Raw genomic sequence first — 17219 nt, 5'->3', positions numbered from 1 at the left:
AGGTTCTGACTCTGTTTTAAGTAAAATGGAAGAAAAAGGCTGGGTGACCCGGTAAATCATCTTTCTAAGAAAGGGCTCAGAAGCTACGTAGAGTTCTTTTTTTTTTTTAAACCCCACATTTGTTTATTTATTTATTTTTGGCTGCGTTGGGTCTTTGTTTCTGTGTGAGGGCTTTCTCTAGTTGTGGCAAGCAGGGACCACTCTTAATCGCGGTGCGCGGGCCTCTCACTAATGCGTCCTCTCTTGTTGCGGAGCACAGGCTCCAGACGCACAGGCTCAGTAGTTGTGGCTCATAGGCCCAGTTGCTCCGCGGCATGTGGGATCTTCCCAGACCAGGGCGCAAACCTGTGTCCCCTGCATTAGCAGGCAGATTCTCAATCACTGCACCACCAGGGAGGCCCTGTAGACTTCTTTTAATACTTTATTTCTTTTCCCAGAGATCATTTGTTTACAAGGTTAAAAAAAAAAAAAAGTTTTAAAGGTTTGCAGTGAAAAGACACTGTCCCACCCCTTTCCCTGAACCCCTGGGTTTCTCTCACTGCTGTAGCTTTCTGTGATCCCATCTGGAGCTATTTTGTGTATACACAAACAAATATGAACATATATCCATTCCCCCTTTTAAAATAATAGAACAGGGTCTTACTGTGGACACTTGCACTTTGCCTTTTTTTCCCTCCAGCACAGTTTATTCAACCATTTCCTTTTTGACAGGCATTGAGTTAATTTCCCGTCTTTTTTCTCTTAGAAATAGTGCCTCTTTAAAGAACCTTGTAAATATTCATACATATGAATTAAACAATTTTTTATTATGGAAATGGCCAGACATGTTCAAGTAGAAGAATGAACCCCACATACCCTCCCCTCATCCAGCTGGAGCAGTGTCCCATGTTTTTGCTACTCTTGTTTCATGCTCACCCATTTACCCCCCTTTAAGCTAGACTATCTTAAAAACAAATTCCAGAAACAATGCTGTTTTACTTCAGTATAATGGGCTTTTTAAACTTTTAATTCTGGATAATTTCAAACATAGTATTTTAAGGCAAATACCAGGTACACATGTAAACAGTAATACTTCAATAAAGTAACCAACTTTTAGATACAAGATCAAAATATTTAGAACTGACAAATATTTAAAAGACAAAAAGCAAAAGCTACAAACTTCTAGTTATCAGATAAACAAGTGCTAGGGATATAATGTACCATGTGATAAATATAATTAACACTGCTGTATGATGTATATGAAAGTTGTTGAGAGAGTAGATGAGCTCTCATCACAAGGGAAAAAAATTTTTTTCTATTTCTTTAATTTTGTATTTATATGAGATGATGGATGTTCACTAAACCTATTATGGTCGTCATTTCATGATGTATGTAAGTCAAATCATTATGTTTTACACCTTAAGCTTATACAGTGCTGTATTTCAATGATAATCTCAATAAAACTGGAAGGAGAAAAAATAAAGGACAAAAAGTATTAGCACCAGTTATGAGCCTCCAGGGTATTCCAGCCTCCCTCCCCACTCTACACTTTGAAAAAAGGTAGACTTAAAAATAAAACTTGCTTACAAATGGTAAGCAGTAATGAAACGAAAACATTTCAGCTCCGAACTTGAAACATGGGTGCCATTTCCCTGTCACGTGGGTCCAAATACATGGTTTATGTGACACGATGTCCTCTCAGCATTAGCTCTCAGTAGTCCTCATCCAGGGGTGACTGTGTGGACCCCCCAGCCCCTCCCCACCCCCGCCAAGGGGCATTTAACAATATCTGGAGACACTAGTTTGTCACAACTGAGGGGAGGAGGTGCTCTACCTCCTCCACTGGCATCCAGTGGGTAGAGGCCAGGATGCTGTCGGCATCCTGCAGGGCACAGGACAGCCCTCCGTACCAGAGAACTATTTGGCCTGAATGGCTGAGGTTGAGAAACCCTAGTTTAGGACATTGGGAGACGATGTTTTATCCGAGATCTCTTCTCTGTGGTTCTCCCGTTGCTTTCTGAGAACTGCTTAATGAATGTCGACTAGTCAGGTTAAATACTCACAGTGTGGACATTTGCCAGTGTTACATCGAAGGTAAACCCTTACCTCCAGAAAATTCCAGTTAAAGTAACTTCACTTAGATCCTTATTCTATCAGTTGTACGAAGAAGGATTGTTTCAAAAAACACAGATAAGGTTTAGACTGTGCTCACAAGGAAGTCAAAACCCCTCAGAGGCAAGCGGACGTGAAACCATTTTGCTTCTGGAAAGCTTCCAGAAGCAAAACAAGGCCAGGACTGTTCTCGTGGCTGCTTCCGTGTGCGTAGAGACAGACTGGGAACAAAACCTGTCGTCGAAGGAAGGAAGGTGAAATGGGGAGAGAGAGATGACTTTAGCGTGGGGATTGTTCAGGAGGGGCCTACAGCGTCTGCGCGGCTATTAAGTGGAGAGAGCAGAGTGTGGAAGCCCTCTGCTCGCGGCGCACGAGACGGTGGGGACCACAGACACAACTCAGGTGGTGTCCTCGGCGTCCAGGACCCTAGTCAAGGCGGTGGAGATGGACGTGTCCACAGCTAATCGTGTGACAAGACCTAGATTATGGGTGTTTTAACTGGGGTCCAGGAGCCCCGTGCCTCGTGTAATTTCTTGCCTGTTTCTTTCCAGATTTCTCCTTTAGAAAGTGGATGTGTGGGATAACATGTCCAGTGTGTCCGAGGAGAGAAGAAAAAGGCAGCAGAACATTAAGGAAGGACTACAGTTTATACAGTAAGGGCTTATTGCTTGCCTCATGTTCTCGTCATGGAGTAACTCCTTTTGGTGTGGCTCTGCACGTAGCAGGGATTAGGAAACCTTTAGTTACGTTTCAGAAGTCCTGTTCTTTTGGGTTAGAAATTAGATATTTTTGTTCCAGCAGTATTTTCTGCTCTTGGACATTGATTTCTTTGTGTTCGGAACTGGATCTTGCTGTCGCTGATTTTTAGGGCTGAAATCCTTAAGTATCCTCTAAAATGTTAGACTGAGGAATTTGAACCTAATCTCATAAGAACAGTTCTGATGAGTGAAAATCAACATCTGTCAGCACACAGGGCTTTTGTGATCACACTCTTTCTGTTAAGAAGCTCGGTCTCTAACTGGCCTTTATGAAGCACGTCAGTGACAGGACCACAGCCCGGGTGGCCATGTCCAGGCAGAAAGGCCTCTTTGTCCCTCCTGGGAAGGGGACATTCTTCCCCTCTGTTCTATAGTAAATTGAATCAAATAGTATTAGTGGTTCTATGCTATTTTAAAACTTTTTCAGCATTTGAAGAATTAGGCTGTCTTTAATTAGGAGTAGATTTGCAGGGAAAATGTTATACTTAAGAAAATACAAAGGAATAGTTTTAGATTTTTTTTTCATGACTACAGTTATATGTGAATAATGGTCATAAAGGAGAAGTAGGTCTTTAAAATGTGCTTTGAACCAGTGGTGAGCTCATGAGAACCTCAGTTTTTTTTTTTGTTTGTTTGTTTGTTTTTGTGGTACGCGGGCCTCTCACTGTTGTGGCCTCTCCCGTTGCGGAGCACAGGCTCTGGACACGCAGGCTCAGCGGCCGTGGCTCACGGGCCCAGCCACTCCGCGGCATGTGGGATCTTCCCGGACCGGGGCACGAACCCGTGTCCCCTGCATCGGCAGGCGGACTCTCAACCACTGCGCCACCAGGGAAGCCCCAAGAACCTCAGTTTTAAGATGACTCCTGGGTGAACAAATCCTGATAAGAACCTGATCATCAGAATTGATTTGTTTCTTCTTCTTAGGTCACCGCTGTCGTATCCAGGAACACAGGAACAGTATGCGGTAAGGACTCAGGGAAGGTCTGCTTGAGAACTCCACAAGTAGCCTGTGAACTGCCACATGTAGCCTGGGTTGGCAAACCCAGATGTGGCCCCCTGTCTGTTTCATAAATAAAGTTTTATTGGAACACAGCCACACCCATTTGTCAATGTGTTATCTGTGGCTGCTTTTACGACATGGTGGTTGAGACAGAGACCTTATGGCTCACAAAGCCTCAAATCCCTACTATCTGGGCATTTACAGAAAAAGTTTGCTGACCCGTGTGTATATAAGACAACGTTGTTTTTTTCTGGCATACTTGGACAGTTGTCCTATTTTTTCTTTTCTCTATTAGTGTAGTTTTGAATTAATTTCTTTTGAGCCCCTTGACAATTACATTTAGGCTTTCATTTCATCGAAAATGAGGGGGACAGAATATGCTGAGAGGGAGAGTGCAGAGTATCTTCTGTTCTTCCTTAGAAGAGAAGTTGTAACAGAAGTAAAGAGGTAACTGGATAATTAGGGGAAAGAGCTAGAGAGGAATCTAGTTAGTTAGAGAGAAAGCCCAGCTGACTGGGTCTTGGACCAAAGGCCCTCAGTTCTGCAGACTGTTAGTTCCCCTGTGGCTTTGCATCTCTGTGGGTTTTGGTGCTACTGAATGTCACTCCTTTCTCTCTGCCTCCCTCCCTCCCTCTCCGTTCATTTCAGTCTCTCCCTTCCTTCCTTCCTTTTCTCCAAACAGACGTAGAACTGTAAAGTATGAGGACTAGCAGTCACATGGAGCAATCCTTTCACTTTACAAACGTGCAGTTGGGGTCCAGGGAGGTGAAACGGCCTGTCTCTCAAGTCACCTCAGCTGTTAAAGGTTGATCTGGACAGTTTTCTTTATTACTTTTATCAGCTTAGACGTGAATTCGTAAAATGAGACAAAGAAGAGCTGAATAGGACTTTGATAGGAAAGGACTTTTAAAATCTTAAAGCAATGATAGAAGTCCTGAAGGAGACTTAAGAACATCTGCCCCCACCAGAAGAGTGTGTATACTTACACAGTAAGAAAAAGGTTTGCCATCCCCTCCCCATAAATCAGTAAATGACCGGAACATTTACAAAAGAAGAAACACAAATGGTCCATAAAAATGTGGAGAAGTTCAACCTCGCTGGTAATCAGATACGCAAATAAAAAAGGATACCGTTTCTCACCTAGAAATGTGTAGATTTTATGTGTGCATGCTCACGCACGTGTGCACACGTGTTGGTGGAGGTGCTCTGAAGCAAGCCGCTATAAGTATTCATTGTTGTTGCCTTTTTGGAAGACAATTTAGAAATACTAGTCAGAAGCCTTAAAATCCTCGTTCCACTTGTAGGAATTTAACCCAGGCACAGAGTTGGCAATGTCAGCAAATATTGACAAGGTGCTTTTGCAGCACTTCTCTTAATAATGAGACATTGAATTTTTTCTTGGAAAAAGCAAGCAAGATGAAACACTAGCTGAAATAGCAATGACTTGGCCTGGATTTGATCATTTCTTACAACAGTGCTTCTTGCTCTGTCAAATTATTTCCTCTGAAGTTTTAGATACGAAAATTAAAATTTGCTTACACTCTGACTTGTTCCTTTAAGGGTTTCAAGTGGTAACTTTCTTTTTCTTAGGTATATTTACGTGCTCTTGTGAGAAATCTTTTTAACGAAGGAAATGATGTTTATCGGGAACGTGATTGGAACAACTCTATGAGCCAATATTCAGAAGCTTTGAGTATAGCTGATTATGCAAAGTCTGAAGAAATTTTAATCCCTAAAGAAATCATTGAAAAACTATATATAAATCGTATTGCTTGCTATTCTAATATGGTGAGTTGTGGGTTTTTTGTTGTTGTTGTTTTTTTTTGGTGGTACGCGGGCGTCTCACTGTTGTGGCCTCTCCCGTTGCGGAGCACAGGCTCCGGACGCGCAGGCTCAGCAGCCATGGCTCACGGGCCCAGCCACTCCGTGGCATGTGGGATCTTCCCAGACCGGGGCATGAACCCGTGTCCCCTGCATCGACAGGTGGACTCTCAACCACTGTGCCACCAGGGAAGCCCGAGGTGTGATTTTTAAAGCAATGTTTCTAGAGAGAAAAAAGGTTTTCAATAACATAGTATACTGGTGAAAGTCAGTTTCCTAGTTTCAGTTTATAAGAAAGATGTATTAACTGCTTTTAGAGTGGCCTCAAGCTTTGAAAAACCAGCTTTGGCCAAATGCTTAGGGATTTAAAAATAATTTGTTTCTTAGATACTGGTCCTTGGAGATTCCCTTTTGAGTATGGCTTTTGGTGGGGGGGTGTCTGCTCATAAAAAAGTCAGCCTAGGAAGATACAGGTGTTCACAGATGGGGACAGGGTACCCATCAGGTATCTCTGCTGACAGTTTGCTTCTTAGTCAAGATTCTCTTAGGAGCTTTTTTTTTTATAGCACAAAACAGTAGTTAGCCTTCAAAAGAATTAACACAAGCTCTTCACATGTCTGAACTTAGAAAGCAATATTTTGATGTGCTTATAATTTTCACTATAGACATTCAGTAAAATTTAACCATGAATTTAAGAAAAGTATCCATGTTGTCACCTAGTCCTTTGCTAACAAGCATTCATTGATGATTTGTTTTCTATAGTATATTCCTCCTCAACTAGCTGCTTGGGAGTTACATTTCCATTTAACATTTTAATGAGCTCCAAAAAGGGGGTAGCTACAACTGGGAGGAAAATAGGACAGGCGAGTGACACATGGGGGCCTCAGCCATACCTGGAAAGTTTTATTTCTCGAAGATCTGGGGTATTTTATGGCCAGATGTCTGGGTGGTGGTTACATGGGTAGCCACGATATTCCTTCTACTTTTGTGTATTTGAAATTTCATAATGAAAATAATTTTTCAAAAGACAAATAATACCACTAACTTTCAATTTAAAGGAAGAGTCTGAATTTGTTTCCATTTGCAAGGAGACATCATCACAAGATGTGAACTGTTTGATTGCTAACTTTATTTGGTCTTCCTCACCAGGGTTTCCATGATAAAGTATTAGAAGACTGTGATACAGTCCTCAGTTTAAATGCCAGTAACTGCAAAGCTCTCTATCGGAAATCTAAGGCTCTAAGTGATTTAGGAAGGTACAAAGAGGCTTATGACGCTGTGGCAAAGTGCTCCTTGGCAGTGCCTCAGGTATGGAATTTATGTTTTAGTTCATTCATTTACATCATAACCATTTTATTGATTCTGTGTAGAGAAATGGCCTTAACAAGTTACATCTTCCAGCCAGCCACCCACCTGCTGCAGTTGGGAATAATTGCCCATAAAACAAGTGTCTTGACAGAGTATAAGTTAGAACTGTTTTGCCTCTTCGTCCTTACAGTTAGTAAATATAGCCCTCCACTAATCATATATTCTCACTTTTTTCAGGATGAACATGTAATAAAACTAACTCAAGAACTAGCTCAGAAATTGGGATTTAAAATAAGAAAAGCATATGTTAGAACTGAGGTAAGGTGGAGTTCATAAGGTATTTTTTTGTTTTGTTTTGTAGCTTGGAGTCAGTTCTGGTTTTAAATTAGCTTCTTAATTTTCTTTCAGCTCTCACTAAAAACAGTTCCTGGGGATGGGGCTACAAAGGTAAGGTTATTACTCTTGTAAGAATCGTAATAAAAAAAAAAAGAAGAAAAGATAGAAGCATTAGTAGTTTTGTTTCTAATAATTTTGGTTTGTGTCTATTTTGAGACCTTTTTATTCCTCAAACACAAAAGTGGCCAGAGCTTCCTGCCCTAGAAAAAGAAAACAAACAACTCAAGTAATATCTGTTACTCTCCATCAGCATTTCCTGAAGGCCAATGGAGCATTTTACAGGATTTTAATAGATGTTAGGTTTTATTAGAAAAAGTGGGTCAGGGCCACATACTAATTTTAGGAGTCATTGGGTTAAACATAATTAACAAGTTGTTTTTTAAAGGTAAGTGTTCTTAGAGCTGTGACTATGCCACTGTGAGTTGGGGAGAGAGTGGTGGCTAGACTAGTCCCTCTGGAACTAGAAGGCTCTTGACTATCCTTTGAGAAATACTGGGCCACAAGAAGCAAGTGCCAGTAGGCCAGCACCGTTTAACGCCATGTATTACAAAGGTTTACATGTTTTGTTTATTTCTGTCTTAATTGGAAGGAAGTCAAATGTGAGAACCTGCATTGCTCTCTTAGAGTGAGTTTTATAGCTTGCTTTATGGTTTAGAGTCCTGAAAATACTATGATCTATTATTTGGTTTAATTTCTAGGCTTTGAACTGTTCTGTGGAAGATATTGAGCCAGGTACGTTTTCACACACATCCTCTTAATCTGAAAAGTGCCAGCCTTAGACGTTATGTACATTATAGTGTTGTCAAATAAGATTGCTGTGTGGTTATTAGTATTAAAACAAGAGTAACTTCAGAAACCACCTCTGTGCCTCTGGATGTGCCAGTGAGTGAGTGACAGTACTGGATGTCAGTGAGCAGTCGTTCGATACCCGCTGTGGCTTCACCACCCTCTAGTAGCTCCATCCAAAAGGGGCCTAGGAGTTTTGAGAAAGGAGAAGTTTTCACAAGTCAATATATCTATTCCTGTGCAAAACAAATTATTTTTAGGATTACTTGTACTCTTTTATTTGAATTGCTTTCACTGTTGTATCTATTTATTTTTATAATTGCTTTCATATTTTCACCTAGGTCTTCATTTTTTCTGTTGTTGTCTATTAACACTAGTATTACATAGATACACTGAAAATAAGTGAGTACATGTCCATCCACGTTACAGATTTATTAACTCCGAGGCAAGAAGCTGTTCCTGTTGTTTCTATACCTGCATCCAGTTTTTCTCACCAAGTTGGAAATGAGCTGGCCTCAGTTCCCATTATGCCCTTAACTTCTATTTTGCCACTGCAAGTGGAAGAGTCTCTGCCATCGACAGTGTTGGCAAATGGAGGAAAGATCCCCTACAGTATGCCGGAAGCATTTTTAGATGATGGAGATATGGTCCTTGGAGATGAAATAGATGACCTCCTTGATTCTGCACCTGAAACTAATGAAACTGTTATGGTAAATTTCAGTGTGACTCCTTTCTTCTGAAGGCAGGCTTTTTTTTTTTTTTTAATCGTAGTATAACCTGCTAGATATTTTTAGTATTGACTATAGAGTAAGCTTTGGGTTTCTTGAAAATTACTTTTGTCATTTTCCAGTGGTAACTGGTTAATTTGGTCATTTCTTTAAATAAAAAAGGGAAGCATGCTAGGAATCACATATTATGGAAATGGTAAATTTAACTTTCTGACAAAGAATAGGCATTTGACATGTAAGGCAAAATGAATTCATGGATTAAGGACTTCTCATTCCTTAAGGATAATTCTCCTGTAACCATGTATCATAAAGCAAGTGTCAGCAGACTTTGGTCCACAGGCCTGATCTGGCCCGCTGCCTGTTTTGTATGGCCCACGGACTAAGAATGGCTTTTAGATTTTTACATGGTTGAAAGAAAAAAAAAATAATAATAATATTTGAAGACACATGAAAATATTTCATGACACTGTAGTAACAGAGTTGACTAGTTGTAACAGAGACCGTGTAGTCCACAAAGCCTACAATATTAATATCCAGCCCTTTATAGAAAAGTTCACTGACTCCTGCCATGAAGTATATTAAAATAGTGGCAGCAGTAGGATGATGATGGGGGGGAAGCTCAGAGCTGGTTTCCAGGGTGGGTGAAACCAGCGATGTCCCCGTGGAGCTGACAGAGAGAAGATGTAAAAGGCAGACAGATGGGGGGTTAGTTCCTACCACTTTGATCTTGGGCAGGTTATTTCACCTTTCAGTCCCTCTGTTTTCTCATCTGTACCGTGGCAGCCCTAGTAGGATACATCTCAGAGGGTTAGGAGGATTAAATAGATGGTATATGATTTATCATAGTATAAGGCACATGGAAGCTCTCCAAAAATCCTCGCTCTGTGGGGGAGGGGCAAGGTAGTGTTCCATTTGTTCTTGTGAGGTTGTACATTCACATCTCCAGAAAGATGGTCCCCACTTTTCCAGGCTGCTCCAGCTCCCTTCTCTTCAGGACCCTTCCTTCCACTCCAGCCCCACACACATCCTCACAGTTCCTCTTTGATGAAGCCAGCTCTCACGTAGGGAATCCTAAGGAAGTTTTGAAAATGAACCATGAACGTCTTATTTGGATTACAGCAATATTAGACATCACATCTCCATCCTTTTTAAAAAGTAGGCTTGAGAAGAAATCAGCTCTGTAGCTTGGATTCTGCCACTGAGTCTTGATACTGATTTCAACTTTGTTATATAACAAAATCACCCAGTGAAGTAATTTGTTTTTATACGCTGATATTAAAAGCAGTTTGGCCCGCTTGGAACTGAGTTTCATGGACTTTAATCCGGTCTTGTTTCCTCTCCAGCCATCAGCCTTAGTCAGAGGCCCCCTCCCAACAGCCAGCGTCGCTCCGAGCATCCCCTTCTCAGCGTCTCTTTTGGGCGCCTTGCCCATCGGTGCGAGGTACGCGCCTGCACCCTCCTTCTCGGAGCTGTATCCGCCTTTGACTTCATCCTTAGAAGATTTCTGTTCTTCTCTAAATTCATTTTCAATGAGCGAATCCAAACGAGGTAAGACTCGAGCCACTTATATAAACAGTTACAGTTCATTTTCTAAAAAAGACAGTTTGGTTTGACTGTTGTTTAACTAACTCCAGATAGTTGGTACTTGAATTATTTTTATTGTAGCTGAAAATACATTGTAGGTCTAAAATCTAAACCCTCCTGTTTTAAATTCACCTGGACTTAACTGTGCCATTGTGGAGATCAAGAATCAAAGCCCTGAGAGTAGGAATGTATGTGGCACTGGTTTTTTTTGTAGGATAGTTTGTTAAGCTGGGTGTCTATTGTTTTGGGGGGTGAAATGACTTTTAATGTGTTCTCTAAAAAAGGGATACCCCATCTAAAGGGTCTTAAAGACAGGTTATCCTTTTAAATTCTGAACTAGGCAAATACTTAGTTAAGACTAATTTAAAATCAGTGTTTAAAATGATAATAGGTCCATCTATTTTAGGCTTCATCCATTGAGCTCAGCAAAGTATGCCTGGTGCCTTAGTTTTGCAAGGGATTGCTGAGGTTTTGGCCTGACTCCTGTTTCTGTAATCCTAGGCTTAATATATACTTTAAACAATAACAATAAAAATCTTCATATTTTGGTGAGGCTTTGTTATGGTTAAAGGGATAAAAATCAAAATAATTGATTTAAAGATTGACAACTGAAGAAACTAAAATTTGTGGGAGACAGAAGGGCAGAGAGAAGGTAACTGAGTGGTAGACTAAGAAAAAGAAAGTAATTGAACTTTATTGATTTTCTTAATGTTATGATGAATTCCTGCTTCATATTTTCAAAAGGAGAGGCTCCTTTCCCATTTTGAATACGAATTATTTTCTTAGTCTTTTTAACAGTCCCACTTGGTAGGCCCTGCCTTAGCTTATGTCTCTGAAAATCACTTTTTATCTAAATTTGTTTGTCTAAGGGTTATTTATGCCCTTGGTTTCTAGAGGAAAGGAAAGACTCCATAGCCCTCTTTGGTGTCAATCATGAGCAAGAAAGCTTCTTGGAATTGGGATGGGAAAATAACGTGGGAAGCCACAGTTAGCTACTAAGCCCTGATGTTCTTATTACATGATTAGAATGAAAAGGTCTGTTGAAGTTTTTTTATTATTTTAGATCTGTCCACCTCAACTTCTAGAGAGGGAACACCGCTTAACAACAGTAATTCTTCCCTTTTACTTGTAAGTGCCACTTCCTCTTTTGTAAATACGTCGCTTAAATTGCAAATAGGTCTTTTACTTAAGTAACTGAGTTATTTGAATGAACGTGACCAATCTCCCTGAAGTTTTGTGTGTGCTGTGGGAAAGAGTGCTAAAATAAGACTCTTCTGGAACATCCAGTAATAAATGCTTTGTGTTTAAGGCTGGATCTGTCATAGCAAATTAATCACAGTCGCAGGCAGTGTAAGAGGCTTTAGCACAGCTTGAACGACAAGGAAATACAAAATCAGGGCGTGAAAAACGTGTTGGCTGATGAAGCAGAACAACTACCCGTCACTTATAACAACTCATAGAGCATCCAAAAAAGTGGGGGAGGGGCCTAGAGACCCAAAAGAGGAAAATGTAGAAGGAAATGGTTTTTAAATAGAAACGCAGTAAGGACAGAATAGTCCCAACTTCAGTCTGTGCAGAATGTCTTATTTTTCAGATGCATCTGTTTCCTTCTTTAGTGATAGTGCAATATTTGTTGGCTGTTTTTTGTTTTTTTTGTTTTTTGTTTTTTGTTTTCTTAATTCTTCTTGCAGATGAATGGACCAGGCAGTTTGTTTGCTTCTGAGAGTTTCCTGGGAATGTCAAGTCACCCTAGGAATGACTTCGGAAACTTTTTTGGAAGTGCAGTAACTAAACCACCTTCTTCAGTGACCCCAAGACATCCCCTTGAAGGAACCCATGAACTGAGACAAGCTTGCCAGATCTGTTTCGTAAAATCAGGTCAGGACCAAACAAAGGAGCAGACAGGATTAAAGCAGTCAGTAACCTGAGAGTTCTTAGGAATTTGTAGATACCTGTGGAAACACCAGCCCTTGTGATTCTTCAATCTCTGAGTTCTTTCTAAAGAAGCAGCAGTTATTGATTAGGGACCTTTGGAGTCTAATAGGATAGGCCGCTGCTCTCCTTTGATAAAATTTTATGTATAGAATCATATGGAATAGAATATTTACCTGACCATAATGTTTGTGAAAATTAAAGTACTTTCTGTTGGATTATTTCATATCTTTACCCCTAAGTCAAGTGATACGAACACAATTTATTCTAAACTCGACCCAAGTTAATTTTCTTTCTTAGTTGCTTATTTAAATGCATTCTTTACCTTTAAAAGCCGTCAAAACTCCTATGCTAATAGTTAAATAAGGGTTATATTTTGGGAAGACTGGTGTTTTGTCCTGATCTTTGTTTTGTGTGACAAACAGCACGAAAGGCAAAAGTTACTGCCATAGCTTGTTTACATTTGGGGGTTATGAAGATGGGATTTTTTAATGGGAATTTAATAATCATAATCCATCTGCTCACATCTGCTTATAAATGTGCCTGTAAAATGAAATGATACTTTTTGTGCATATGAGCAATCCTTTTTACATCTTTTTCAGGCCCTAAGTTAATGGATTTCACTTACCATGCTAATATAGATCATAAATGTAAGAAAGATATTTTAATTGGTAGGATAAAGAATGTTGAAGATAAATCATGGAAAAAAATACGTCCAAGACCAACAAAAACAAATTACGAAGGACCTTATTACATATGTAAAGGTATATGCTATAATTACTTAATTGGTGTACATCGCCTAAGCGGGAAATGATTTGCTACATTTGTTATAATGGTTCCAGTATTACTGTAACTAGAAGTGTTTTAGATAGAGTTAACAGAAAGTTCCTTGGATTGAGACATTAGTATTTTTTATATCATTTTTACCTTTGTTTTTAACTTGCTGTCTTGTGGGTGTTTTATAGTTATTTATGGAAATGGGGATTTCCCCAGGTTTTAAACAGAAAACTGTCTCAAACTTTGGGTTCTCTGACATGGTCTAAACAGAATCAGAACACTGAACTAAGGCTTTGAAAATGTTGCTCTTTTAAGTTGTTTTTGAGAGAACTTAGTATTTTCATTTTTATCAGACCACTTCACCTGAACGAGCTTTGAATGTACCTAAATGACTTTTCAAACTTAGGTGGCGTACATCCGGGTATCAAGGCTTTTTTTCCGTCTGAAATAAAAATAATTTAGAATTGTGGTGCTGGTTTTTTGGTTTGTTTTTTAAGAGTTAATACCATCCCTACATTGTAATATGCGTATCATGGTTTGAAGCTATCCATGAATTGTTATAAAAATTCAAGTGATGCCCTAAGCGTGTTGTTTTTTTTTTAAAAAAAAACTTTTCTGATATTTTGTTGTTGTTGTCATAAATTTATTTATTTATTTATTTATTTTTGGCTGCGTTGGGTCTTTGTTGCTGCGTGCGGGCCTTCTCTAGTTGCGGCGAGCGGGGGCTACTCTTTGTTGAGGTGCGCGGGCTTCTCATTGCGATAGCTCCTCGTTGCAGAACATGGGCTCTAGGTGCGTGGGCTTCAGTAGTTGTGGCACGTGGGCTTCAGTAGTTGTGGCTCGTGGGCTCTAGAGCGCAGGCTTAGTAGTTGTGGCACACGGGCTTAGTTGCTCCGCGGCATGTGGGATCTTCCCGGACCAGGTTTCGAACCTGTGTCCCCTGCATTGGCAGGCGGATTCTTGCTTTTTGTTTTTTGTTTTTTTTTTGCGGTACACGGGCCTCTCACTATTGTGGCCTCTCCCGTTGGGGAGCACAGGCTCCGGACGCGCAGGCTCAACGGCCATGGCACACGGGCCCAGCCACTCTGTGGCATGTGGGATCTTCCCGGACCGGGGCACGAACCCGCGTCCCCTGCATCGGCAGGCGGACTCTCAACCACCGCGCCACCAGGGAAGCCCTGGCAGGCGGATTCTTAACCACTGCTCCACCAGGGAAGTCTCCCTAAGTGTGTTTAATATTCATTGGCTTTGAAAAAACAACGGTCTGTGTTTTAAATGTCTTTTAATTCCCTGTCTTTCTAGATGTTGCTGCCGAGGAGGAATGTAGATATTTGGGCCACTGCACATTCGCTTATTGCCAGGAAGAGATAGATGTCTGGACGCTAGAGCGAAAGGGAGCATTCAGCAGGGAGGCTTTCTTTGGTGGCAACGGAAAGATCAACCTTAGCGTGTTCAAACTGCTCCAAGAGCATCTTGGAGAATTTATATTCCTTTGTGAGGTACTTTCTCCATACCTTACTTTCTGCCGTGAAACTGGTGGTAGCTTCCTACCCGCAAGCCCAGAAGTATCAAGTACTTAGCTCTTGTCCTGCCATATGATAAAGCATCTGCTCAGCAATGGTAGCTACTGCTATTATCCAAAAGAATACTGTTAAGACTTCGTACTTACTGAGTGTTATTTGGTGTAAGCATTGTAATGTATAGGTATGTACATCATAAGCATGGCACGGAAGTTCTATCTCATATTATGTTTTCATGATAATTCTTCTTCTCTGTTTCAGAAATGTTTTGATCATAAGCCTAGAATGATAAGTAAAAGAAACAAAGATAATTCTACTTCTTGTTCTCATCCGGTTACAAAGCATGAGTTTGAAGACAATAAGTATGTTGGTAGTTTCTAATTTTTATAGTGACAACACAGAGTCTCTTTTTAGATCCAAATAAAACCAGAGTAGTATCCGCTCAGGCATTCCCCCTCTCCTTTTGTTGTTGTTTTGAAAGATGGTGACTATTTTTAAATGGCTGATAGGTTTTGCTGAGAATTTTAAAATGAATTATTTAATTGAAATTTAATATAGAAAAGCAATACTGATTTATAGCTTCTCATGACATGGATTTAGGTATTTTATAGCTTAACATATAATTATCCCCTCCCCTCCCCAGTAAAACAATTGCATACAGTGATTTATTTTTTCTGATAAAGATTTAACATGTATTTTCAGTCTAGAACTTTACATTTTATATGTGTATGTACATTTCTTTTAAAGCTATGGCAGAACAATAGTAAAGTGTCACTCCCTTTTCCTCTTAGGTGCCTTGTCCACATTTTGCGAGAGACAACAGTAAAATACTCCAAAATACGTTCTTTTCATGGTCAATGTCAGCTTGATTTATGCCGACATGAGGTTCGATATGGCTGTTTAAGGGAAGACGAGTGCTTTTATGCACACAGTCTTGTAGAATTGAAAGTCTGGATATTGCAAAATGAAACAAGTAGGTTTGTGTGTGATTGAGAAATGTCTCCCCAAGAGCGTCAGGGTTTATGAAGTGGTATTGGAGACCCTTCTCCAACAACTTGGTGTGGCAACACTGTTGATTTTATCCTGAGCTTTAAACCATGTAGTCACTTCATCTTTAGAGTGGCCTATTTTGAGTGTGGTCTTGTATAAGTAATTGCTGATACAAGTTCATGTATGAAGTATGGAATTGTGAGGAAGAAATATTCCTCGGAAGACACCAAGAGCTATATTTGTAAATATTCCATTTTGAAGGAATAATGTGATGTTCATTCTTGGCAACAGATTATGCCAAGTGGGGTTAATTAAAGAATTGAGTCTGACTGTGCCTAGATTGGTGGCCTGTTATTGTGTAGAGGACCTAAAAAAAGGCTTCTGTGTTTCCCAGGTATCTCACATGATGCTATTGCCCAGGAATCTAAACGATATTGGCAAAATTTGGAAGCAAACGTACCCGGAGCTCAGGTATTTTTTCCTGTGTACTTTCTGCATTTGGGATCCTTTCTGGAACGGCCTAATTGATGTTAGTTGTCGGCAGATGCAGTTAAAACTTACATACAGTCCAGTTACTTTCTTAAAGTTTATTGAGTTGATTAATTTTTTAAAAATTAATTAATTAATTAATTTATTTTTGGCTGCATTGGGTCTTCGTTGCTGCGCGCGGGCTTTCTCAAGTTGCGGCGAGCGGGGGGCTACTCTTCGTTGCAGTACACGGGCTTCTCATCGCAGTGGCTTCTCTTGTTGCAGAGCACGGGCTGTAGGCGCACAGGCTCAGTAGTTGTGGCATGTGGGCTCAGTAGTTGTGATTCGCGGGCTCTAGAGCACAGGCTCAGTAGTTGTGGCGCACGGGCTTAGTTGCTCTGTGGCATGTGGGATCTTCCCGGACCAGGGCTTGAACCTGTGTCCCCTGCATTGGCAGGCGGATTCTTAACCACTGTGCCATCAGGGAAGCCCCAGTTGAGTAATTCTTAATGTGAAAAAGAAATTCTGAATTTTAGTTGATCATATAAAAGAAAAAAAGGCATCCCATAATACCCACCAAGCATGTAGGATAGGGAATTCCCCGGAGGTCCAGCGGTTAGGACTCTGTGCTTCCACTGCAGGGGGCACGGTTTCGATCCCTGGTTGGGGAACTAAGATCCTGCAAGCCGAGCGCCATGGCCAAAAAAAGACTGTAGGATACAGTTTTCTTATTCAGCTTAATTGGCAAAACAGTTGGGGTCTCGCACTATGGGGATCCTTGGAATAAGGAAGGTGGATTGTGTTTGTAGTTTTGCTTACCGCCCAGCCAAACTGCTTTACCCAACTACCCTCCTTCCCCTCCCTGCCAAAAATCCTAGTCATTAACTCCAAAGCTGACTTTCATAAATTGAGGTTTGGCATCTGTAATCTGCTTTTATCATATTCTTTTGCATTTGGGTGGAGAACTGGAGATTTTAGGTATCAGATCATATATATATAGTGGTCAAATCATCAAACCAGACAAAAACGGAAATTGTATGCTTTTATGGAAAAAAATGCA

The 17219-nt window shown here is 40.5% G+C and overlaps 1 protein-coding gene across 4 annotated transcripts in view; it reads left to right on the top strand.

Moving 5' to 3' along the window:
* The window catches only part of ZC3H7A (zinc finger CCCH-type containing 7A), a 34880-nt gene that overhangs the window by 9025 nt on the left and 8636 nt on the right, over positions 1-17219 (top strand). For 2 of the 4 annotated variants that reach the window (XM_049699762.1, XM_049699763.1), the window contains exons 2-16: positions 3774-3813; positions 5440-5637; positions 6820-6978; positions 7216-7296; positions 7387-7425; positions 8073-8106; positions 8590-8870; positions 10232-10436; positions 11536-11600; positions 12164-12350; positions 13007-13168; positions 14484-14680; positions 14963-15063; positions 15493-15674; positions 16086-16162. In XM_049699762.1, the coding sequence (XP_049555719.1) occupies positions 3774-3813; positions 5440-5637; positions 6820-6978; positions 7216-7296; positions 7387-7425; positions 8073-8106; positions 8590-8870; positions 10232-10436; positions 11536-11600; positions 12164-12350; positions 13007-13168; positions 14484-14680; positions 14963-15063; positions 15493-15674; positions 16086-16162 (2008 nt within the window). Of the gene's footprint in view, positions 1-2642; positions 2745-3773; positions 3814-5439; positions 5638-6819; positions 6979-7215; positions 7297-7386; positions 7426-8072; positions 8107-8589; positions 8871-10231; positions 10437-11535; positions 11601-12163; positions 12351-13006; positions 13169-14483; positions 14681-14962; positions 15064-15492; positions 15675-16085; positions 16163-17219 lie in introns of those variants that run through there. The other 2 variants (XM_004270174.4, XR_007472301.1) reach the window with 2 other exon arrangements.

The sequence above is a fragment of the Orcinus orca genome, chromosome 16, assembly GCF_937001465.1.
Source record: "Orcinus orca chromosome 16, mOrcOrc1.1, whole genome shotgun sequence".
NCBI lineage: Eukaryota > Metazoa > Chordata > Mammalia > Artiodactyla > Delphinidae > Orcinus > Orcinus orca.
Note: the sequence above shows the minus strand (reverse complement) of the source record. Positions and strands in the feature narration are given on the sequence as shown.